This window comes from Labrus bergylta, chromosome 11 (assembly GCF_963930695.1).
Source record: "Labrus bergylta chromosome 11, fLabBer1.1, whole genome shotgun sequence".
NCBI classification, from domain to species: Eukaryota; Metazoa; Chordata; class Actinopteri; order Labriformes; family Labridae; genus Labrus; species Labrus bergylta.
Window position 1 is genome coordinate 23,439,201 of NC_089205.1, and position 26,257 is coordinate 23,465,457.

At 38.7% G+C, this 26,257-nt stretch overlaps 3 protein-coding genes across 4 annotated transcripts; 2 read left to right on the forward strand and 1 right to left on the reverse strand.

Annotated features, from left to right (window-relative positions):
- Positions 1-9,672: 9,672 nt before the first annotated feature.
- rwdd2b (RWD domain containing 2B) lies at positions 9,673-12,850 on the reverse strand. The gene is made up of 5 exons (XM_065960016.1): positions 12,785-12,850; positions 12,333-12,554; positions 12,163-12,230; positions 11,042-11,410; positions 9,673-10,943 (listed from the first exon to the last, which is right to left on the reverse strand). Exons 2-5 carry the CDS (start codon positions 12,537-12,539, stop codon positions 10,691-10,693), a joined length of 897 nt encoding a protein of 298 aa, XP_065816088.1. The 5' UTR covers positions 12,540-12,554; positions 12,785-12,850; the 3' UTR covers positions 9,673-10,690.
- A 59-nt stretch (positions 12,851-12,909) lies between these two features.
- Positions 12,910-18,553, forward strand: usp16 (ubiquitin specific peptidase 16). 2 transcript variants are annotated; one of them, XM_065960013.1, is made up of 19 exons: positions 12,910-13,123; positions 13,284-13,353; positions 13,463-13,659; positions 13,747-13,850; positions 13,952-14,064; positions 14,181-14,404; positions 14,488-14,583; positions 14,696-14,826; positions 14,925-15,012; positions 15,361-15,442; positions 15,544-15,635; positions 15,719-15,772; positions 15,863-16,030; positions 16,155-16,824; positions 16,956-17,050; positions 17,530-17,616; positions 17,736-17,883; positions 18,009-18,067; positions 18,154-18,553. In XM_065960013.1, exons 2-19 carry the CDS (start codon positions 13,290-13,292, stop codon positions 18,415-18,417), a joined length of 2,736 nt encoding a protein of 911 aa, XP_065816085.1. In that variant the 5' UTR covers positions 12,910-13,123; positions 13,284-13,289; the 3' UTR covers positions 18,418-18,553. The 2 variants fall into 2 exon arrangements, with proteins under 2 accessions (XP_065816085.1, XP_020501963.3); XM_020646307.3 differs by having other exon boundaries at positions 12,912-13,123; positions 18,009-18,301.
- Positions 18,554-18,595: 42 nt separating this feature from the next.
- On the forward strand, positions 18,596-26,180 carry LOC109993361 (transcription regulator protein BACH1). Its single transcript, XM_020646309.3, has 5 exons — positions 18,596-18,724; positions 20,657-20,914; positions 21,589-22,755; positions 22,846-23,052; positions 23,533-26,180. Exons 2-5 carry the CDS (start codon positions 20,675-20,677, stop codon positions 23,938-23,940), a joined length of 2,022 nt encoding a protein of 673 aa, XP_020501965.2. The 5' UTR covers positions 18,596-18,724; positions 20,657-20,674; the 3' UTR covers positions 23,941-26,180.
- The last annotated feature ends 77 nt before the right edge of the window (positions 26,181-26,257 follow it).

The following is a 26,257-nucleotide window of genomic DNA, read 5'->3' on the forward strand; positions in this document are numbered from 1 at the left end:
TATGCTAATAAGGTGCCAAATTTAAAACTTGTAGGGGGAAAAAAAACAGGTAAAATAGCAGAAGCAGCTAAAGAAGAAAAATAGAGAGCAGGTGTTGCTTTCTTTTTGTTGGGAAAATAGGAGTATAGTTTATATTTATAGATTTGTAAAGGTATTTGCATTCATGTCTTCTTAATTACTCTAAGTAAGGATTACTGAAGGATAAATATGTGCTATAGGTGAGGATTAGAAAGCATAAAACTGCAGACTTCACATAATCAAATAGGATAAAAAAGAATTGAGCAAATGAGGCATTCAGGAAGATCTAAATAAGTATCCCAAGAACATGGTGTGCAACTGTGCACTGTATCCACATTATCTAAACAAGCCATATGTTCTAACCACAAATGTAATGGTCTGTAGAAAAGCAGTGTAAAAACTACACCTCATTAAACTGACTTAAGCAAATGTTATAGTGTCTTACATTTTGTGGTATTCTCAACACCTTAATGTTCAGTACAGCCTTCCAATTAAGAAAACAAAAGAAAGCACCTTTATGGTCCATTACCACTGCTTCAGTAGTAAAGATGAACTTTTAGAAATCGGAGGATGGGCATAATAGCTTTGTGCGGGTTACTGAGCTCATGCTAACTATCTCAACATCCTTAAAGAGAGGTCTCGTTCCAGGACACGGGGTATGTGTCATTATGATCCTCCATTCTTCAGCTCCCATTGACCTTGAGCATAATGTCGCTTCCCGGCAGACTAATGTTGCCATTATCAGCACACTGTCCGGCCAACCATCTGCCTGCTGCACACATCACCCCGCTCCCGCTCTCCTCACGCAGAGACAGTTCCCCATGCTCACTTCATAATCATTACCACCAAAAAGCCCAGCCAGTTCAAATAAACATCAGCTCCAACCATCCCACTCCTTCCTGTTATTAAAGGCTCGGTGCTTCGTTAAGCTATGTAAATGGAGATCGACTGTCTTGAATAATGCCTGGGATAAAATAATGCTCAGAATCAATCATAATTTAGTAATTGGATATTTTTTGGAGGGACACTCGTGTAATCATAAATAGTCAGTTGGAAAATGGATTTTCTCTTTACCCTTGAAATGTGAGAATCATACCCTGGGCTATGTAACAATCACAGCATGACCTCTGAGGAGGCCTTGTAAGTCTTACTAAAGTGAAGAAACTGATCCCCACTGTACCCTGTAGGCAGGGTCCATATCAGTCCTCCAGCTCACAATAAGCTCTTATCATAGCGGAACAGAAGTCTCTGACAAAATCCTTCAGGGAGAAATTGAAATCTTAAAAAAAAAGAAAAAATTACACTTAAACATACAAGGTCTACAGCACAATTCAAATTTTGAAGTCTTGAGCAAATAGTCCTTACAGTTTCCAGTCCTGTACGATTTCATAGTAAAACCAAATTGTGTTCTTCTGTTTTCTTGTTCCCACATAAAGAAACTGGTTGTTACTTTTCATGCAGTTACTTGGACATTTTTTTTTTCTGTTTCATCCCACAGTTCTTCAGTGGATTAGTGACATCTGGAGGAGCCTTAGGAAGACTGTACATGAAAAGCCCTCCAACCCTGACACAAATAGTGGTCTTTCTTTTGGATTAACGGCACAAAGTTTTATGCAGAAATAACAGTAATTTCACTTGTTTTCACTATCCAAGCATGTAAATTGCCTTATATTATTCACTGGGTGATTTTCTGAGGAAGAAAAAGGATAAAGGGATTTCAGAGACAGAGGGGGATGCAAAGCAAATACCAGAACTGCTGAACAGAACTGATGAAGAAATGTTTTTGGTCTGGATCATGTTTGTAATCACAGATTAAATAGGTATTTGTGACACTGTGAAGAAACCCAATCATTCCTAATAATGAGTAGAAAATATCTATCATCTTTGTTTTCCTTTCTTTATATTTGATGAAAGAAAAGTAAAATGTGTCATCTTTCATATTTCCTTCCAGGCAGGACAAGTATTTAGGAATTGTTTTCTTGTAATCACTGCTCTGCTGCTGCAGCCAAAGATAGGCTGCAAAAAAAATAGAGAGAGGCAGAAAATAATCTAAATTTCTCAATGTCCTTTTATTTATTGACAGTTTATTCTAACGAAGCAGAGCCTAGAATAATAACATCATGTTTACAATACCGCTGCTACCTTGGAAAGAGAGTCCTTTGCAGAAAATCTCTTGATCATGCCAACTCACATTGCAGGTACACATTGTGGATTTGTCAAAATACCCTCAGGTAGATACGCTTAATCTTTTTTCGCTTTTAGAAATGTTCAAACGGCATATTTTCCTGTGGAGCTTAAGGTAGAGCACAGCTGAGCCTTCTGTGGCCCCTTTTGACTTATAGCTGCAACGTTCACGCTTCATCTGCATGGCTTCTGAATCAGAGGGCTGCAGGATATTATCTTGAGAGGTGTTTTGCCTAATCATATTTGATAAGATTAAACAGATCACTCAGACTTCCACTTGTGACAGGGCCAAGTGGAAGTTAGAAGAAGTCAAATGATGTGGAACAAGGAACATGAGCTTGTGTATCCCCCTGGATGCATCACCATGCCATTAGGCTAGATGAATGTGTACAGTCAGATACAATTCCCTTGTTTGCTGCATGAGGGCTTCCACTTTGCGAGGCAGCGGCTCCACTGTTCGAATCAGGCCGCATGCAAGCCCACAGATTGATGACTGAAACAGGGCGACCAACTGTATTTCAAACTCATTCATCCACACAGGCTCATATTCTCTGTGGTGCATCTTTAAATAGCCTGCCCTGGGATTGTCTGTCTGCCATTTGATTTATTCTGTGTTATATTTTTAGATCTAATTAAAGCAAACTTTTCTGTATTGTTGGGCAGAATTTTGAACCGTGCAGGTTCTGGAGAGTACATTAAGGGAAACTTTGTCTTGGGTCGTCTTGGGGGGGGGGGGGGGGGAGGGGGTAAAGCCAGTACCTGTGGCATAAGGTATGCAATAAATAATGTGCCATCTGTTTGGATTTGAGCACTTGAGATTCTTCCAATGAACTCACCAGAGGCTTAATTAAAGTTGGAATATTAGATAGTGGGAAACTGATGTTCCTCCAATAAAACGACAGCTTTAGGAAATTCTGCCATTAGTTTGATAACAGAGATAAAAAATTTCTTTGGAATGAAAAGACAGAGCTGCACTTTTATTGAAGTGTTGATCCTTGGAGGTTATAAAAAAACATAATTTTGACTCTTTTTAAAGGGGTGTCTTTGTAGTCGTTCAATCTATGAATGTACTGCAAATTCTTTCAGATGCTAGTTTTCATGTTTCTTGGCCGATCTAGAATTCCCAGTTAATGTGCACATCTAATAGTAAATGTGTTGCACGTGACCGAGCTGGCTCTTTTGAACGATGGGAGCCGGCTCACGTTTGAGACCTGGTTTCCTCTTTTCCCCTTTTGTCATTATTTAATACAATACAGAATAAAGGGAAGGGAAAGCGACCAATCAGAGATGATGACAGGAAAGAAAGCATCGGGGGGGGGCATAGCATAGAGTGAGACAAGAGGAGCTCAATGTAGAGGATACCAAACTTGATGTAAAATAGTCTAATTCTGGGAATGATATGGTTTAGCTTCATTACAATTCATAACTTTGTAAAATACATGCAAACATATCACTCATAGGTCAAATCATTGCTAAATTTGGCTGATTTAGTAAAAGCCAAATGAAAAGCTTCTGCGCTGAGCCGAATGATCTGAAACAATAAAAAGAGTCATGATTCCCATTGCTTGGATCTAATGGATGCACATACGGTAGTAAACGATGTACTGGAAATATATTAGGAGGAGACGCGCTGGTAGCTAAATTAATAATTTGCAAGCCAATGACTGGATAACGAGGCTTCAATTTAGAGATGAAAATTGTGCGTCACTGGCTCATCGTAAACTTTTACCAAAAGCAACAATGCCTAACTTTTACTATACGTACTGTTGGAAGAATATAAGTTGTCAACGTTGATGTGTTTCTTAATGGTTGAAACCTTGCTTTAATCATTGTTTTTAAGTGTGTTAATCATTTAATATTAAAGCACTCCTGGTTACATCACTGATGTGACAAGAGACCGACTGTGAAGTCCTCATGGACATCTGGATGAGGCTCTACATCTTTAAGTAATGAGCAGAGAGATTTATTTGTGTGTGATGGGTTGAACAAAAGTTAAAAGGTTTCAAGAAATTAAAAATAAAACAATTACAACTATATATTTAATGAATATAACATAATATTCCTTCTCCAGTGATTCAATTCCCTTTATCAAAGAACAAACACTCTACACTGCAAACAGCATTCTAATGAGTAAACATTGTACAGAAAAGGTTCTGACTAACGGCTGTGCTGTGCCTAAAGGATGCCAGCTGTCCGGATGTGGGTGGACATCAAGTATTGGCATCAGCTTCTTTATCATCAAGGTTCTCCTCTCCCTCCTCTGGTCGTTTCCTTTTTCCTGCATGTGAAGAAGTGCCATTGGACATCATTGGTTTAATTGCAATTGCTAAAAATAGCATTAGTAATACAATAAATGCCTGCCACACATGTAATCATATTCACATAATCTCAAATACACATTTCCTACAATTAGACGATTAATCATCTTGATCACACTAATCTTAAAATGTCATTAATCAATCAATGCACAAGAAAAGCATTAACTACATTGTTTGAACGGGGTTAAATGTAGTCATAACTTTTGGCTCTTTAAGTCAGGATTTACTTTAAGCAAACAGGACTAGTCTCTAAAGCCTGCAAACCCTTTTCAATTTACTGGTTTAAAGCAGAGACCACTTCTGACTGACAAATACACCCATGGTTTGTTTATGAGTTTAAGAGAAGCTGTACACTTCACAAAATAATTTGATGGTAGACGTGATATTTAAAAGCCTTTTGACCCCAACTGTCAGTTTTTCACGTTTACTTTAAACGTAAAAAACGGTTTGATTTGTCCACTAGTTTATGGCAATGTCTTGAAATCAATCATCTTAAAAAATGTACATGCTGAACAGAAAAATCCAGTAACTCTGTCAATAATATTTGTGAATGGATAATCAGACATTAAATTAACCCCTGCTCTGCTCTGATTACACACTGGCACTTCCTTAACCCCATTTTAAATGTTTTCTGCATTTAAGCACTTGCACTTGCTGAGATAAATTGCAAACGTATAGTAAAGATCTTGTCTTGATTTATAGTGGTGTAGCTTAAGTTAAAGAGTGCATACAGAAAGAGGGGGAGACCCTGTGGGCTTGCTAAGGTTTGAATACTTCCTTAGCAGAGTGCCAGTTGTCTTTGTGATGCCAGTCAGTGTGATGGTGAGCCTCAGGGATTACTCCAGACAGACAGCTCAGTAAGACAACTGATTAAATAGTGGTGAGAAGAGGGAAAATGTTTAATTCAGCCATATTTAGTATTCATGAGATGGATAGCCATACAAGAGTTCACCTTGAGGGGTCATCAGGAGAGAAGGTCCAGAATCCCAAAGAGCTGCCAGGCCAAGTTTCCACAGAGCACTTGGAAACACAAACTGATTGTGTTTTTAATTGCTTTGATTATCAAGTTTACTTTGGCTGAATTGAAAATGGTAATGCAACACAAAGCACATTAACAGAATGATATGCTGTGAAAAGGAGTTCGGGTTGTGCAGCTCCTGTGACATCGTGATGAATTTAGAATCACTGCACAACTTCCACAGATACAAATGAATACAGTCTTCATACATTCAATCTGATGCATTCATGCATTACAGTACACATTAATATTCTTGCATTCATGTTTCATGTCACAAAAAGAAAATGAAAAACGTGTGCACATGATTGGCTGTGTTTGGAGATTGTATTTTATTATAAGTGTAATTTACTGCCAATGTTGCAAATTGTATTGTTTCATGCTATAACTAATGCTCCTTAATAACAGAGTACAAATGTGCCACATCTGAGAAAAAACTATTTGTTAAATACATATCCAGAAAGAAGAATTTGAGCTGTTGATTATTTCGGTCACATTGAGGAATATATTAATACAAGGAACACTTTTTTTAGTCTGTTTTTTTGTTAGTCTGTTTCTGAAAAATAGGAGGTAAAGCCGCTGTGGTGTGAATCTTTTTCAGGACTATGAAGATTCTATTCTATTTTTGCAGGTTCGAGTAACTTAAAACAAATACTATTTGTATTAGGTCGGCTCTGTGAGAGAGTTCCAGTCATAGCAAAATCATGAAAACCCTGTGTGTTGGAATACCTCACTGTGACGTTCAAAACTAATTCAATTATATGCATCACCAGTTCAGTAGACCTACAGAATTGGGTTATTGTCTGAAATGAAGTTTAAAAAAAGAGAAAAAATACCAGTAAATCATGTGTGAATAAAGTTTAATGTGAAAGTGATTTTCACAAAGAGTTGTTAAAATCGACTTCACGAACAAAGAATATGATTTCTCAGTCATTTGCTGAGCTATTTACTCCGATGCAGTTTTAACATGTGATTCGTTTTTACTCAGCATTGACATATGTGCAGTATTTTTGTGTAGCATCCTCTATAGGCTTCTTCATTAAAAAAACATGTTTCAGTGTCGACCGATGGCCCATTGCATCAAACATGTGATGTGAATACGTCTGTGGAAGGTCAGTATGGATGATGAGTTCCATGATGAGCACCAGTAGATCCAAGAAATGTTTTAAGTTGGAAAAGTTGATTGATTCACAAGCTGTTTTTTTTTTTTCCTTTCTTTCAATCTTTTCATGATTTCTCTTCTCTATGTCAGCCCAATCATAAAAGTACGCCATGGTCTTCTCCCACAATCTTAACCATTTTAAGTACGCTCCCATCCCTTACTTTCATTCAATGTAATAACATGTCACAGAACAGTGCAATGCTGTGTGGCAGGTAAGTCAAAGTGAAATGAACGTCACCATTGGCCCAACCTTCACCACCTGCATCACCTTGTCACTGCAATTTTGTGATCATGATGTCAGTGTCGCAGAGACCCTGATCAGAGGATACAGAATGACACTCCAGAGATTTCCAGACCGACTGTGCAGAACCTTGATCCACAGGCCCACCTCATTGACTTTGAAGCCCAAACTTCTAAGCTATAAGATATGCATCATGCAGTAAGAAGCCTCTATACTCTTCGATATAAAAAACTCAATATAGCTGATGTATATTTGGTGCAGCCTCTGAGTTTTGTTCTCAACTGTAATGAAAATAATGACAGGTTAAAGGGCTGACTCCCCTCTTACAGTGTTATAATCTGTTTTGGTATATTGTGTGGAAATCTTAGTCCTAGGTTTTTACCCAGAATACTAATAGGGACAGTTATCAAAACACCTGTAGAGTTAAACGGTCTTCACTTTCAAAGTCAGTGTCCTATCGTTCATGTTTTCCTCTCTGGAACAAGCACTCTGGGTTTCAGTTTGCAGTACTAGCCAATCTAGAGGTAGCCTACTCATCCAACACAGATGCTGTACGCTGCCACTTTAAAGAAGAAGTTGGCAATTCCAAAGACAATAACAAAGCTGTTATGAAGTGGATACACTTGACCTGTTATGCTTGTATTGACCTGTATTGACCAGAGGTAGTGTTGATAACTTGTTCCACAGCTGTAACTACAGTGTAGGTCAATAACACTGCTCAATTTCATTAGATCAATATGGAAGGAGTTTTTTTACAAACAGATTTTATTCTATTTTCACATGTTACAGATAGATATCAGATAGGATTCAGGGAGCAGATGGCTCTGACTAAGGTTGTTTTGCCATTTTCCACTCGTTTTTTCATAGTCATACCTAAAGGCACAAATCCATCATAGGTTTTAGTGAGAATGGCAGTCTTTTCGGCAATGATATACTGGAAAATCACAAGTGCCACTCATCAGTACAGTGAATGAAGAAGATATTCACTTTGAGAAAAAGTAAGCACAGGAGCTCTAAAAGATTTTTTTTTTTGTAAGCCACGAGTCATTCCTTGACACATTTTCATTGAATAAGCTCTTTGGCATTTTAAACCAATCTTTGGACATGTAGTCTGCTGTTTCATTTGTACATTTACAGTTCTACAGTTATGGCAGTGAAGGACTGTAGAGTCACATCGGGAAAAAAAAGGTGAAATAAATAAACAATTAAATATCTTGAAAGTCGTTTTTTGCATGGAATGAAAGGTGTAGAGTAAAATGGGATTATGCCTTTATTTAAAGTGTCTTTACTGCTAGTACTTCATACTTCACTGGACATCCCTTTATCAAAGCTTTTCGATCATGGCAGGTGATATGTAAATGTAGAAACGTTTTTCTTCGTGACTCATATCAGCTCCTTTGATGTCATATTGAAAAACATCCAGCTAATCCGCCCTCAGATGAGACTAAAAACCCTCATGATGGCAGATATACTAACTAGTAGAGGGTGCTTGAACATATTTAGTAAAGCATATATGCAAATATCAACCAAATGATTTGATTCAACTAATGTCAAATGTGTGTGTTTAGTTTAATGAGACATATTTGATCTTTTGATGGTAGTGGATTTGTGAAATATTGATTGGATGTTCTTTTTTTAAAACTCTACTTCAGCAGTGAATCCATCAACAGCTCGGAGATGTTTATGAATGTGTTGTTTACCAACTTACAAGTAACAATTCAAAAAGCGCGTCTGAGCTGCATCAGTCCTGGCTATTTATAGGAGGGAAGACTGTTGAGTCATAGCCACATACAGTACAGTACTTATGATGAAAGCATCAAATGACTGATTCACTTGAGAGACCTCGCTGCAGAAATTCTTACTGAGGAAGAAATATTAAACAGGATGAGGGGGTGGACGAGTTCGCTCATCCAGATTCTGAGTTTAATGTCTCGGGGGGGGGGGGGGGGAAAGCTGGAGCTGTGGAAGCACCTGGGTGTGAACTCTGCACGATAAACAAACGAAAACGACTCCTCTGAAGCATTTTCTGAAGAGGAAAGTTAGAAGTCTGACTGAGGCCAACATCATCTTCCTGAGGGTTGAGAGAGGAGCAGGACTATCATAACCAAATCCAGCTGACCAAATCTTTTTTTTTTTTACAGGATAAAATAGGTTTATGCCTCCGTTGAGTATGAGCAACCCCTTCTCATAACCATCTCTAGATGTGGTATCTGTTCTTCAATTACCCATACTGATAAATGCTTTTAATGGCTAAATTATTGTAAAAAACAAAACCATATAATATATGACAATGCAATTTACGCATTTTTGGAAAAACTCTGTTATTTTGTCTGATTGTAATGTAATGTACAAGGGCAGAAAGAAAACCTTATAGTTCTTTCTTACATCATGAAATATGTATGTTTTAATCTGCATGATTGGTTTAAGGAAGTAAGATTTTTTTTTTTTTAAACAGTGTACTCATGATCCAAGTAACGGCTGATTTTCTTAACAAATCATAACTACCCATTGCTTATTCTTTCTAAGGTTGATACAGCATGTTGGATAAGGGTTATGCATACAATTGGTTTAAACCTGTCAGAATCAGTAAATCACCGGTAACGTCCACCTTTGATTATATAAGGCTGCCATCTACTGGGCAATGTAAACCAAGCACGTTCACAAACAAATTGAATCCAATACATAACAAATAAAAATTACACCTGTTCTAAAATGATGTGTCCTTGAGAGCTCCTAAAAGTGGTCATTTGTTTATTTCCATTCATTTGATCAGTAAATGTTTTACAAAGGCTAACCTGTGAAATGTTCACTCAGAGTTCAAACTCCTCTGAGGAGATAATGTCGGTGGTATCTGTTACAGCATTAGTGTATTTCATCAGACTGTCACTCAAGTCTTATAGAATTGAAAATGGACTTCAAAAAAGGTACAAAAAACAAGCCCTTAAAATATGTAAAGAGTGCACTTTACTGATTTAATGGCCTAAAAAGACTATACCAAAAATGATCCATCTTTGAAACGATAACCTTTACACTGAACTCCAAATTAAATGAAATCCACAAAAACCTTTCCAAATGTTTTTTTTTTTTTTTAATAATCATGTCCATCTCAGTCTTAGGGGGACTGAAAATAAGATTACATTTACAAAAATGGCACATATAATCCTTGATTGCACACAGCTTATCCAACAACCTGTCGTTCTTAGAAAAGTGGAACTTTGGACTCTCTGTTGATATGTTATCTATAATGAAAAAGTGGAAAATCAACAGATTTCATAAACAGATATCTAACATGTTTACTATGTTGCCCAGTTAATGTTGTATCAAACCTACAAATCTGGTAATTGCCTGGTAGTAATACACAGTGGTGCCATCTGAGGAAAGAAACACATCTAGGGCCAGGTGCATCTGCAGGGGTATTACATTTACTAATATAGCTGCAGTCTTTGAGAAACTCTTTAAATCTTTAAATGCATCTTTTAAAAAAAAAAAAACTCAATTAGCTAAAAGAAGTAAGATCTCTGTTTTTCTAATTGCGGACATGTTCTTTCGGCTTTTATTTGATTTAGGTCCCTGAGCTGCAGCCATAAAAAGGGGATTTATTTGTCACTTATCTGCTCACATTCCATTTATGTGCTCTCATGTGAAACACAAAAATCCTCTAAAACTGTAATGAATACATTTCAATGTAAGTTCAATCTTATTTTTAGAAACAGAGACTTCAGTGACAAGGAACAAGTATACTGTTCTGTCAACTACCTCCCTTCAATGCCAAAATATATCTGAAAGATGTCACAACAGCCTTTCTCATTTAAAAACTGGTACAGCTGCCCAAGGTCCATGTGATTACCTCTGTTCCCATGGGGGTCAAACATCGCCTCTTCAAAGCCTGTGAATTTGCGCAGGGAGTCTATATTTTCAACAGTCCTGCTGTCCTCGCCCTGATGATCAAGGGGAATGTCCTCTCTATGTCGAATCATGATCTTCTTCCATGTCAGAACCTTCACTCTGTGAAATGGGAAAAAGTTTGGAAAATAATAAACCTGGCAGCTCAGCAGACTTCTGGCTGTGATGTCAGCTGCTATAAATAACAAAGTTCAAGCTACCTGGACCAGAACTCCTCGCAGGCCGATTGAGGACCTTCCACACACACAATGCCAGGCTTTCCAGGCATGCTAAACCCTGAAAGGCCTAGCTCCTTGGACCACTCCAGGATGTTCTTTCTCTTGGTCTTGTTGTAGATGTGGTGACTGTAAATCCACAGTCGACTGAACACTTCCTCTGAGTGTGAAGAAACAGTCTCTTTTTTAAAAGTTGGTGCTGCTGATAAACTCTTATTAATAAAGAGCTGCAGGTTGTCTTTCACCCAGTCCACAGCTGAGAGCACACATACTTCCCCCTGGCAGTTTTCCAAGAGGTACGAGTTGAGATCTCCACGGAGCTGTGTCTGCTGGGCCCTGCTCAGATCAGAACACCTGGGGCAAGAATAAAATATGATTTAAGAAGCATCCAGAGAAGATTCAAGGTCTTTAAAACAGACGTTTCAAATCCTAAGGCGCAAAACATCTAATGGAAATCCTGCATTTGCTAATTTGCACTATGACACAGAACGCCATAAATATAACGACTCTTCAAGAGGCATGAAGGTATACGTATCAACACGTTATTATGCAAAATTGCTAGTTTACATAGGAACGTGGCCACTATTTCAGAATAAACTGAAATATATACTCTCCAACACAAGCTGCCTCTATTCATCAACAAAGTCTGATACATGTCACGCCATCCGATTAAAGATAAAGATAAACTTTGGGGGAAATTTTTGTGTTACAACAGCTCTAGAAAACAGGAAGCAGGAATATAATCATTAAAAATAACAAGAAGTTAAAAATCAAACATATTTACACCTGTTAAATAAAAGGGTGAAAAACAAAAATACAATAATAGAATAATACAAGGATTAACAATTATGCTTTTGATTAAAACCTCCATAATATAGCATATTTTGTGGTATGCGTACAATCATTTTCCAGCAAGGCCATCTAAGAAAGAAATAACCTTTAACTTTCTTGCAATTTCACATTCTGTGTATGATTAGTCTGTTACTGGTCTGTGTCTCTTCTGACCTCCCTAAAATGTCCACGATGGACATGATGTGTTATTTGGCCAATTTGGTATTACTAAGTGTTTTATTTGTGTTTATTTTAAAACCTTGAATGCAGCTTACCGGACTGTGATCTCTGGCAACACACTGGGATACTCGGATGGATAAGCACAAGATAGTACAACATCTCTCTAGGTGAAGAAACAAATACATATTTATTTATTTTTTGTGTGTTTTAAAGACATGTTGAAAGCACAATGCCATATTATAACAGTCCTTTTTTTTTAAGTTACCATATCCATGCTTGCAGTGTCCAGCTTCAGTTTGATGAGAAACTGAGGTCTGGATGGAGGAGGGCTGCCTGCTGAGCCCTCCACATACTCCCTGAGCTCAGCCAGTGCCAGCTGGTCTGTGATCTCCAGCTCCTCCTGGGTGGGAAACATGCTCGTCAGCAGCTCTATCTCTGCAAGCTGACACTCAGCCCACTCCAAGGAAGACATGATTAGAACGACAAACTAAAAAGAGACCCAGAGCAGATCCAAGTTTAAAGATATTGCTGCTTTAAGCTGCCTTTACGCCACGTTTTCATGAAACACTACAGCTTGGTTAAGTAATGGCATGTTGCATGTTTAGCAAGCATCTAAAATGTTACTCTTTGAAGTCTTGTCTGGGGTGTTACATTAATAAAATATAATTAAACACGCTTTAAACAGAAGAAGAAGAAGAAGCAGACTTCTACATGTACCTCTAGCTCTAAGCGAACTGCAGCCTCGTAATCAAGAGAGGTGTTTCAAGTCGGACTACTTTGAGCGCTGCACACAGGAAACACACGTCGAACAAGAGAAGCAGCGGCACCACTTTTTTTGGGTCCTGTGTTTCATGCATGTGTCAACTCGGATTTTTTTCTATCAAATCAGACGAGAAAAAAATCAAAAACTTGAATACATTTCTTTTTTTTTTACCTCACATATTTGAAGGGTAACATTTACCGGTAAAAAAAAATTAATTATGAGCGAAGTGGAAAAGTCATTATTACTAAGTAAACGAAACTGAAAACTGGATGTTGTAGGATTCGTTGGTGACGGTGAGTTGAATGGGGTGAAATCTTATTGCATTTTATTGTTTACTTCTGTGTAGTGTGTTTTATATTGCTGGCTCTAAATCGTAATGATCAGATTTCTAAAAGCCGGATTACTTCTGTGTTTGTTTTTTTTAAATGTACCTGTCATTTTCCTTTACGTCAGGTGAAAATGGGAAAGAAAAGAGGCAAGGACAGGACCTCTAGAGAGGAGGAGGAGGACATTGACCTGTCAGGTAATAAAAGACATCATCATCATCATCATCACCACCATATGGTGACCTGTGGAGGGCCTTGTGTGGTTTTACCTCTCTCTCTCTCTCTCTCTCTCTCTTTTCTTTAAAGGTCCATCCTGCAGACACATTAAAAAGGGATCAGACCAAGCTCTTTTGAAGAAACTCTCTGGGAATTCTGATTGGACAAATTGCCAGGATTGCAAGCATGAAGAAAACAAAGAAAATATTTGCACCGATTTGCCAAAGGACTCTGAAGAGGAGGGTGAAGCAGAAGCTGTTTGGATGTGCTTGAAATGCGGCCACAGAGTGAGTTAGTCCAACCGATTTGTCGTTCACATTTTGACTTTATATCAATCGATGATCTGTGCATCTTCTTTTTTTTTTTTAAATCAGGGTTGTGGGCGACACTCTGAGAACAAGCATGCCATCAAACACTATGACACTCCTCGGTCAGAACCGCATTGTCTGGTGATCAGTTTGGACAACTGGAGTGTGTGGTGAGTGTGTCGTCGTCACGGTTGTCATAATCACAGATGCTGTTTGAGATGAGATGGGTTTTTTTTTTGGTTTTTTTAACACGTGTTGCCACGACTTGCAGGTGTTACATATGTGACGATGAAGTCCAGTACTCCAGGACCGGACATTTGGCTCAGTTGGTGACCAACCTGAGAAAGTTAGCGTCTGCAGATCCCATCAAGAGACCTCAAAAAAGTAGGTCCCCCATTGGAAAGTTTGACATCCTTGATTTCCAGTGATTCACTTTGAATGATCAGATTTACGTGACTCCCCCTCGTCATGCCCGCCGTGTTGTGTTTGTGTTGACGCAGGAGTGAAAGAGGAAGACAACTTGAGAGAAGATGAGAAAAAGATAGCAACTGTAAAAGTGGAGGAAAGTGAGAACAAAGAAAACAAAGACCGCCAAAAGAAAAGCATCAAGAAAGAGAGTGTCGGGAAATCAGAAAAGCCTGACACGTCTGAAGAAAGTTCTGTTGTTTCAGTAAAGGGGCTGAGCAACCTGGGAAACACGTGTTTCTTTAATGCAGTTATCCAGGTGAGATTGTGCTCCATAAGATGCCAGGCTTGAGAAATCGTTGAATTATTTTTCATCGCTGCCATTGTTGTTGTTTTCTTCAGAATCTCTCTCAAACACACCTCTTAAGACAGACGCTCAACAAAGTGACAGAAGAGAAAATGACTCTTCACATTGAACCTGTCGCCTCCTCAGAGTTGGTTAGTTGCCATTAATGTTTTTGATTGCGTTTAACTGTAAAGATGGTGGAATTTTCCTTTCCGCTATGAAGCAGTTTATCACTCACCAAATTGTTCTAATAAATGATTGCAGGAACCTGTCACCGTGCAGTTAGACCAGCCAGGCTCCTTGACTTTGGCTATGTGTCAACTACTCAATGAGATCAAGCAATCCAAGAAGGGTGTGGTAACACCACGGGAGTTGTTCACACAAGTCTGTAAAAAGTGAGTGCAAGGACAGTAAGAGGATTGAGATGCTCTTAGAATAATCAAGCCAGCGTCAATGTTTTGAATGCCGTAATCTTCTCATGTCTTTTCTGCAGGGCTGCCAGATTCAAAGGATTTCAGCAGCAAGATAGCCAGGAGCTGCTGCGCTATCTTCTGGATGGGATGCGAGCTGAGGAAATCAAGGTATGCATTCAGTTTACACTAATCCATCCATATTTCACATTTGGGGCACTTAAAAGGGGCACTTCAGCTGTTTAAGCTCTGACATCAACTCATTCAAACTCTTAATTGAGGTCACAAATCAAGGACAGGTAAAAAACATCTTAGCTTGTCCTTTTCCCTCAAATTTTATGGTCTGACAGATTTTGATTTGGCAGAAAGCTAACCCATAGGTTGGATCATTTTCGAAGAGCAGGGGTTTGATAACAGAGAGTTAAAGAGGCTGAATTTATAAAGATTCTATGAAGTTGTTGTCTTCCTTATAACTGCGCCATTTCTTCCTACAATCTAAATGTTGTGTTTCTCTTCTAGAGAGTAAGCTCAGGGATCACGGAGGTATTAAAGGAATCTACAAAAAGCAAAGATTCAGAGCAGCTGAAGACACTAGTTAAAGGTAAAGTTCATTTTAACATCTTGTGATCGGTGTCCGACTCTGTTGCTTTTCTTTTTTTTTTTTTAAACTGTGTTATTGTCACACTTGTGTTCTCGTTTCAGAGTATGAGAAAAATGGATGTCCAAGAAACTTAGTGGACCATGTGTTCGGTGGGGAAACTACTAGTACTGTAATGTGCCAGCAGTGTAAAACGGTATGTATTGTGGAAAGAAATGCAAGATAATCCAATTACATGTTGATTTCAACCTAAATTGTTTCTACTTTATTTACTTCAAGGTGTCGGTTGTCACAGAGATGTTTTTGGATCTCTCCCTTCCTGTCTCAGACGAGGTAAGACCTTCAAAGGGGGTTTTGACCATTGTTAGGCAATTTGTTTTTGTTTTCTGTCTTTTACTTGTGCCCACTTGTGACCACATGCAGGCATACAGGAAGAAGACTCAGAAAAAAGGTCCTCAGAAATCCAGTGACTCAAGCCAGGAAGGCAGAGTCAGCCCTGCTTTGACCAATGGAAGTGACAGTGTTTTACCCGGGACAGGCAGCAAGTACCAGCAGAAGAAAGCAAAGAAGCAGGCAAAGAAGCAAGCCAAGGTTCATCACTGACTTCATTCAGAAGATGCTTTTCTTTTGCCCTTAACGCATGTTCTTCACGGATGATTGTTATATTATTGTCATTACTTTAACAAAAAGTATTCTTTCTGTGTTTTCCCTAAAGCAACAAAAGAGGCAGCAGAAGTTTGACGGGCGAGCAACTTTGGAAAGTCTCACATATACGGGCAACTCAGACAGCGAACAGACAGATCCTAGTACCGAGGCAAAGGATGAGGAAAATGCTGAAAGTGAAATGCATGAAGAAGAAAATCCTGCGCAAATCAGTGTGTCAGAAGAAGATGCTAACAACCTTAACACGGTTGAGGATGAGAAGGAAAAAGAAGGGGAGGATGATTCTGTGATTGACTGCGACTCAACTGTGTCGCCGGTCAGTAATCGTTTTACTGTCCTATCAGAAGATCAGCACACAAATGACAGCATCATAGACGATGAAAAAACGTCTGACTCTGACCAAGAAGCAGAAGAGGACACACAGCTGGTGAGCGAAATGGAGAAAGTAAGCCTGGACGACGCTTTCCTCGAAGGCCCGGCTTCCGTGGAAAAAGGCAGGGAGAGTGAGGATGAGCCGCTGGAGGCTAAAGAATACACTGTTGTAAGTCAGGACCCAGAGCTGGCCTTCCACACACTGGCTACCAGGATGAGCCCTGAGAAACAGGAGTGTTCAGTTCAGTCCTGCCTCTTCCAGTTCACAGAAGTGGAAACTCTCACACAGAACAACAGCCTGCTATGTGTTACCTGCACTAAACGGCAGCCAAATACAGACAGAAGTGGAGGTACGTGTACTATCCATCTGCAAACTAAATTGTTTATAGTTTATCATGCATGTAATATCTGGATAGAGCAGTATTCACTTTTTCTCTTTTGGGATGAATATATTTTATTGTCTTTGTCTTTGTGAGTGTAGGATCCAAGAAAAATATCTACACTGATGCCTTGAAGCAGATGCTGATCTCCTCTCCCCCACCAGTGCTTACCCTTCACCTGAAGAGATTTCAACAGGTGAGCTTCAACAGCATCTTTATACCTTTTGATGAGGATCTCAGACTAGCTACATCAGCATCTTCTTTTTAAATCATTTTTATCGTAAGGCCTTCTTATAATCCTTGTTTCATCCAGGATGTTTTATTTTGTTTTACTGTTAACTTTAGCCAATCTTTGTCTCGGTTGTTTCTCTTTTCTCTGTTAATTGAATGATTGATGCACTGTTGTTTTATTTTTCATGCTTTTAATAGGATTTTATTGTTGTGTATTTGTTAGGATTTTTTTCTTTTTTCTGTAAAGCACTTAGTGACGTTGGTTTTGATAAGTGCTTTATAAATAAACTTATATTATTATTATCCCATTGACTGTCAGAGAAGGAAGCTGCCGTTTTAAACATAGTTGTGACCCAACTTAATGAGCATGTATTGTTGTTTGGTTTTGATCATGTCTTGTTTTATGGAACTTTAAAGAGATTGTATTGTTTCTTTTCCTTTTAGAATGGATACAGTATTTGTAAGGTGAACAGACATGTCGAATTCCCTTTCATCCTGGATCTAGCTCCCTTTTGTGGGGTCAAAAGCAAGGTAAATATTTAGATTACTAGCTTTTCTTAAGTGTCATTATTGCTAGAGTACTATTTGTAAATCTATCAGAGTTGTGTAGTAATTTGAGTATTAAATAAACGTTTTTTTTCCCCAAACAGAATGTGACAGAGGGAGATGCTCAGATCTTGTACAGCTTGTACGGTATTGTAGAGCATAGTGGAACCATGAGGTCAGGTCATTACACTGCGTATGTGAAAGTACGACCTGAATGTCCTAAAACCCCTTCAAATGGTCTAACAGCACAAGGTAGGTGTTCTTGTTCATCACTATCAACAGACTAATGATTTGGGAAAACATTTTTGTATCTATCAATACAATAATAACGCAGCTTTGACATTTAAAGTATCTCCACTACAACATCTTCCTTTCAGGAGATGCAGAGCCACCCAGAGGATCCTGGTTCCATATCAGCGACACAAGTGTTCAGCCTGTGAGCGAGAGTAAAGTGCAGAGTTGCCAAGCCTACCTCCTCTTCTATGAAAGAATCGTCTAATCCACCTGTGCCTTACTTCTCAGGAAATGCAAACAGACCAACCTGCTGCTGCTGCTGCTGCTGCTTCAGCCGTGCAGCACGACAAACAGTTGACCAACCTTGGCCTGATTCGTCACGGCTTCCAACAGGAATGTGATCGAATTATACTGATTATACAGAAGGGACAAATGAAAGTGCTGACATTTGTTTTATCACAGTGGTGTAACACAGTGTTTCAAGTATCAAACAGAATTGCTGTATGCTACTTACCGAAAATATGGCAACATATGTGCTTAAGTAAAAACTGAAATTTGGAAAATTGTAATAATGGATTTGTGCTGCAAAAAAAAAAAAAATTCAGGAGATGAATGAAAGTTGGAAGGATAGTAATTTGTAAAAAGTATTTATACACATATTTTTAAACAATGAAATGCTTCAAAAAAAAAAAAAGTTTCTCTTGTGGTTTGCTTTCTGGCTGCACTGAGCATGCGCAGTGTGTTGCATTAGCTTCTGGTTCTGGTTGTCACATGACGAGAGCAAAGTCTGGCTCCGGATGGCAAGAACCGTCTCGTCCCAGAATTACCAATAACAGTGTTATTAAGTTAACAATGACAGGTCAGTGAACGTTTGCCCTTTCTAAACGACTACGTAGACCTACAGTAACTATTAAAGAAAGTATTTGAGCTTTACAACAGGAGGAGAAGAGTTGAAGAGTTGGTAAAGCTAACAGTGTGACCTAGCTTAAACCTTTTTGTTTTGTTTGAGGACTACTGTCATAACATGCATATCGGAATGAAACGTGTCTAATCCGGATTAACAGATCCTCTTTTCCCTTAATGTGGATGATTACGTTACGAACTGTCCGCCATGCTCAGTCTGGGTAACTTGCATTATCATGACTCAGCATTTTAAACTTGCTGCACAGGTTAAAGAGTTAAAATAAATCTACTGGCTGCAGTGATCTTAAATCACAGATCATCATGAGTGTTTATCTTCACCGTTTGGATGACAGCTGCTAATGCATTGTTTATCTTAGTAATTCAGTCTTGTATTTAGATACGCTATCAGGTCCGATAACATGACGAGGTACAGTCACAGTGTCAGGGCAGGTCGTTCTCCTTCAATACAATATCATATCATATAATATAATATCATATCATATAATATAATATCATATCATATCATATAATATCATATAATATCATATAATATCATATCATATAATATAATGACTTTATTGATCCCAAACTGGGAATTTGTGGCGTTAGAGCAGCAGGTTATCCAAACACACAATATGAGTAAAAAACACAATGTAAGCAAATCTAAACATAATATAATATTAAATACAAAGTAAATAAGTACTAAAAAACTAAGAATGGGAATATCTACAACCAGGATTTAACTAAGCATTTCTAGTCTTAAATAGGAAGATTAAATATGGATTAAATGTATTATTAAATGTAAATGTGCAAAAACAGTCGTAAATGGTTGTAAATTAAATATGAAAGATTAAATGTAAATTTGCAAAAACAGAGTCGTAAATGGTTGTAAATTAAATATGAAAGATTAAATGTAAATTTGCAAAAACAGAGTCGTAAATGGTTGTAAATTAAATGTAAAAGATTAAATGTAAATGTGCAAGAACAGTCGTAAATGGTTGTAAATTAAATATGAAAGATTAAATGTAAATTTGCAAAAACAGAGTCGTAAATGGTTGTAAATTAAATTTGAAAGATTGAATGTAAATGTGCAAAAACAGAGTTGTAACTAGACAGTATTGACATAAGTTAAAGTGCAGGAGTGTAAACATATTATAAGCAGAAACAATACAATATAACGGCGAGTAGACAGACAAATGAAGTGAACATGAGTGCAGGGATAATTTGTAAATGTAACATGTGCAGAACAGATTACAGTATGGAGAGACAGATATTATCATGATGACAGTTCTCTGCTCTCAAGAGGTGAGCTGTTGTACAGAGTCATGGCCTTCGTTAAGAAAGATTTCCTGTATCTGTCCTCGTGACAGCGGAGTTGTATTAGCGTAGCACATTGGCAGTGGTTTCAAATCCCCAAAGGATCCTTTTTAAGGTTGTTTTTTCCACTCATGCCAAGAAGAACCATTTCAGATAAATTTGATAGCTATTCATTTACTGGTTTACATTTTTATACATTTTGCCCTCTGCTAGAGACAAATTAAAAAATAAACCGTAACTTCCTTATTGTTTATGTATTATTATCGCAATTACTTATTTTGGGTTAAAAATGTCAGATCATCTGAAAGTGCCATCAAGTCCGAGATGATGTTATCGAATGTGGCAGAAGAGTTGAACATTATTAATGTACTGTTATTGAGAAATTAAGAAAATACAGAGTACACCAGTTGAGTATAGCTGAGGCTAATGACTTCGTAGTTTTCTGTAAATTATACATCAAGTACTGGGTATCAAGGCAGCTAGAATCCACATTGTGGTCTATTGAAATCATAACAGTGTCTTGTCCTTTTGGTGCTTTGTTTGATTCCTCCATGCTCCCTCTGTCACACAGGCTGAACTTGTAAGAACCATGTCACTCCAAGCTCCTCGTATTTCGGTATTCACCTTTCAGTCTGCAGTGCATTGCGCCCATGTTCTCCAGTGTCTGGATGAGCAGAGGCAGCAGGATGTTCTGTGTGATGTGACTGTGGTTGTGGAAAACAGGAGTTTTCGGGCCCACTGCTCTGTCTTGGCTTCCTGCAGTGAATACTTTCACAGCAGGGTTACCAATGTCACCAGACATAATCCCATCATCACCTTGCCTGACGAGGTGGGTTTGATTCAGTTCATCCAAATGGATTGCATGAACATATTGTGTGTCACAATTTTAGCGTATTTGCCACTTTTATGTGCCTACATTCAAGTTTTTGAGTGATTAAATATTTTAAGGCCATGATCAACACAATATTGATAACATTTGTGATCCACAAAATGTCACAATACACTTCAAGCTACACAATTGATACATACAGACTAATCACCTTAAAAGCTTTAAACAAGACTATATTCTACTTTCTACAGTGGCTATAAGCTTTCTTCACTGTTTGATATGAGAAAAGCAGACTCTCCAATGTTCATGTTTTCTGTCCTGCAGGAAATGACATTGTGTAACATGACTGTTGTTCCAGTTTGCAACCCTTGCAATGTACCTCACGCCTTTGCACATATTAACACAATAATGTCTGTGGCAGCAGTGTATCTGTTAGTCATACATTACATAAATAGCATTATTTATTATATTTCATGTTTTGTTAATTTTGAATAAATGTCTCAGTGCCCACTGAGCCTATATTTTAGTATGGTCACTAATGTGAGATACTATGGGTAAACAGCATTTTCATAAAATATTCTTCAATTAGCCGATCACCTTTCTGGTATGGCCATATTTTGTGATCTAAATTGACATTGTGCCTCATAAATCTGCTGTATCTCCTTGTCTCACAGGTGACTGTCGAAGGGTTTGAGCCTTTGCTTCAATTTGCATACACATCAAAGCTGCCCTTCACCAAAGAAAACATTCATGCCATTCACAGCAGTGCTGAGTTTTTAGGATTTCATAACTTGGAGTCTGCTTGCTTTGATTTCCTCATCCCTAAGTTTTCTGAAGGCAAAAGAACCTCTCAGGAGGTCAGGCGCAGAGCCTGTTGTCGAAGTCGGGATCCAAGTGCCAGCTTTGGCTCCAGTGTAAAGAGCAGCCAACCAAACTCAATAGAGTCACACAGCTCAGTGCCTTCAGGAGGTGATGAACAAGAAAACTTTCCACCACAGTGTCCTCAGACCGCACAGGGTCAGACGAACAGCAGGGAAGAACACTTCTGTTTGGAGAACTGTGGGCCACAAATGCCCCCCCTATCTCTGGAGTTATCAACAAATGTTGTGTGCCCCATGTTGTCTTTGCCGTGCCCAGAATCTGAAAAAGCAGATCACCCTCCTCAGTATTGCGAAAGAGACATTTTAGAGATAGGAGATGTGTGTAATGAAAGTGAATTAAGTTTGGCCAACTGTGGCTTACCCTGTGAGCTGTCTGCCCCAGGGGATGTCAATCCACCAGAGCTCAGTGAGCCAGCAAGTAGCAATGTTAAACAGGCTGTTGAGACGCTGGTTGCTGAAACCAACTGTGCTCCTGGTTCCTGCCCCCTCAACACATCAGGGGTGGAAGATTGCAGTGAGTTATTAAAGCAGACTGAGGTTGGCCTTGAACGGAGCATGGCAGGTGATCTCTCAGATGCTACACTAACTGCTCTAAGCCAGGAAGAGGGGACTGGGGAGAGGAGCAGCGTGGAAAGGGAGGTAGCTGAACATCTGGCAAAAGGATTTTGGTCTGATCTATGCCCATCTCAGGCTCAACCACTTCCCCTGGATCCCATTGACCAAAACAATCTGGCAAAAGCTTCAGACTTTCATTGGCTTAAGCAGCTGGACCTAAGCTCCAGTGTAGGAGACTGTCCCTTTCTAAGGGACCTCGCCACAGATGAGGACCCAGGTCAACGCACTGACAACCTGTCCCAGTCAGAGAAGAGCCCCTACATGTCCTCCTCGCTCAACTCTGGGGATGATTCAGACCTAGACACAGATGGAGATACTGAGGCAAACAACAAAAGAGCAGCAGAGGTCATTGTCATCAACAGCCTATCTCTCACTATAAGTTGTTAAAGTTATTATTATCAACTAAAATCTAACTCCAAACCTTGTTTTCAACAGATTCAGCTCCCATTCCCCGTGGAGCAGATCTCAGCCCTGAGCCGGAGTGCCTTCCAGCAGCTTCTGAGACACCACAACCTGACCCCAGATCAGCTGGACTTTGTTCATGATGTCCGCAGAAGAAGCAAAAACCGTGTGGCAGCACAGCGCTGCAGAAAGAGGAAAATAGACAGCATATGCCAGCTAGAATGTGAAATCAAAAAATTAGTAAGTCACAGCAATGTCCAGTGTGCTCAGTGTGTTTGACCTCTAGTGGTGATCAGTATGAACTGCAGCAAAGTGGATAGATATACTGTTGTAAACAATTTAGTCGTACAGTGCCTCCTTGCCATCAAGCCTCCTTACACCTCGTTATCTGACACAACAAATCAAAGGTCCATTTTTGCAGTAATGGTCATACTAGGTAACTGGAGCACTTGAATCCAACAGAAAGTAAGTCAAACATTAACACTTCCCAATGCATAAAATATTGCTGCGTCATCCTTTAATTTTGGTATGACTTTTTGAGAAGAGCAGATCAAAACCTGCAAATAAACAATGTCAAAGTAATTGCTCTGTTGTAAATATTTTAGCTCCATTGAGTGAGTCTTAAAGATTGTTTTCAGTTTTAATTTGTGGTCTAAAACAAAACATGCATTAATGAAGTTACAAGTAAGTGAATGAGCTTTTCTTTCATTACCTCTGCAGAAAAGTGAGAAAGAGCGCCTGCTGCAGGAGCGCACTGAGCTGGAACAAAACCTGGAGGAGACGCGGCAGAGTCTGTGTGGGTTGTGTAAGAGTGTCAGCATCGAGTCTGGCTCTGATCATGAGCACTTGCAGATTCTTGCTAAGCTCTCCTCACCAGACTTACCCATCTCCTTGCCAGACTTACCTATCTCCTCCCCTTGCCTTGTGGGTAAAGACGACGGTGCCCAGATCACTATTGAAATGGTAAGTTGTTCTTCAGAGTGTGACCTAAGCAAGCCGCCTGCCGGCTCTGGTCAAAGTGCTGCATCAGAGGCTGGCACACAGACAGAGGAGGCTGGTCCTCCACAGAGTTCCCCTGATCCTGCACCCCTGCTAAATGCCTGTCTGGACATGAATAACATCTTATAATTGGACTCAAATTCCAGTTATATTTCTTATCATGCAAGACCTTGGAGCAGGGGGTGGACATTAAGTATATACTGTAATCCCTTTTGGGATGGATACACTTTTAATTTACAGTAATGTCAAAAAGATAGGACATCTCATGAAAACCTTTGTCTTTTCATCATATCTATTTTAATAAATTAATATTGAGATATCTTGGTGACATAACGAAACAGAAAAATATCTATCATTATGAGGAAAAAGTTGGGACAAATCCACATTTATCCATGCGTTCAATACCCTATTTTAGATTCATGTTCAACACACCAATGGTAAATAATTGGAACATCATTTCAGAACACCACAGTCTTGGGAGAGCCTTTCTGTTAAACTTCAGACAGTTGGCCTTGATTGTCAAAGTGAGTGGTATCACCACACTGAGATTAAAGGGCTCATCAGTAGAATCTGGGGAAGGGGTTTTGAAAATTCATCTTAAAATAGATCTTAGTGATTAGACATTCAAGCCTTTCTAGTAAATCAGCCTTGGAGCAGACTGTGAGATGCTTAAAGAAGTCTCCATTAATCCTGAAATATCATCACCAGACATAGAGGTAGCATAAAGTTCATGCATGATGTTTCATGGGGAAAGCCGTTTCTGGCTGAATAATGTGCTTTGGACAGATATTACCAAAATTAAAGCATTGTGCCACAATTATCAAAAACATGATTTGTCAAACTAAAGACATCAAGTTGAGCACAAGAACCTCATGCCATCTGTGGAGCTGCAAATGTTTTTCAGCGCTCTGGCCTTCTTGTTGTCGTGGAATCTACTTTTAATTCTACAATGTATCAAAGAGTGCGGTTGTTGCCTATGCGACATTACAATGACCCAAAATATTCATTTAAAACTACCAAGCAATTTGCCTGATACCAAACATCATGGTCAACTTGCTCCACTCTGTTTCCATCTTTAGACAATCAAAGTGTTCAGTGGATCAGTGGAGGAGGTGGGCTCAACCAGGTGGTCTGACCAATACAAACGAGAAGCAACTCAAAATCAATAGTCAAACTGGTCCAAAATGGACTTTTGCATAGCAGTATACAGTGCTTTTCTTGGATTTAGACCACTAAAAGTGCTTGCCACATTCACCCATTCACACCACATTCACACACAATTAAAAGGATGCTACTGTACGTGATGATCTTAATCCTTTGTGAGAGGATGAGAGTGTTTAAAACAGGATGTTCTACAAGAAAGCTCTCGAACTTCTCGGCTAAAATAATTCTGCATAGAAGAGTGGGACAAACATTCATCCTTATGTGATACCAGGAAAAGGTCAACAGTTGCTGAAAACATTTAATCAATATTGTTAAGCCAATGATGGCAACACCAGCCATGACAGCAATGGCTGCAAAAACATAATCCTCATTAGATGAAATAAATGATAACAGATGTCTGCTGTTATTGTTTTAATCACATACAATGAATCTATAAACATCTCTAACAGAAGAGGAGATTTCATGGGATGTCCTTTTTTATTTTATTTCTTTTTTTTTTAACACAAATACAGGAACTGTTTGTTTCTGTATTTCTAATATGCATTTCACGGTTAACTAATCTAATATTAATGTAGAAAGTGCAGAACAAATTGAAGTATTTTCTAACTGTTTCCATTTTTAAAAACAAGAAGCATGTTTCTTAAAACACAAGTTTGTTTTTCTCAGGGAAACTCATAACCTGACTGTATGGCTCAAATCATTCTTACTGCACACGTTCCCTTTGCACATTTACTCTCACAGTTGGGAAAAAACATTTTTTCTCTAATTTTTGGATATTTTAAAAACATTTTAATCTTGTCACATACTGTCACTTTGTTGTTTTCTTTCAGGCACCGCACTTACAGTGCTTTTTACCCAGCATTGCGAGAAATAGTTACTGCTAACAATAAGTCTCTCAGCATTGTTATTATGCCAGTACATAGTTTAGAGAAATAATAACTGTTAACAACTGATATCTTGAAAATGGCTCTAGAGTCTCTGAAAGTATTACACGGGGAACATCATTTGATGCAAGACGTGCCTTATGCAGTTGTATAGTCTGATACAGGCCATCTTTGTATGTTGTTGTCTCGAGCACTGTTGCACATTAACCCAGAGCCTTTATGGAGGGCATTCTCTTAAGATTTGGTCCATCTTTATGTTAAGAAAATTTTGTTAAATGCTGCCATATGTAACAGATTTAAATAAACAATGTTTTGTTACGATTCAGTGTTTTATTACAGCTAGAAACAGTAAGGGATCTTTCCTCCTCTTTTGATTCGTAGTTCCATGACTTGGCCAG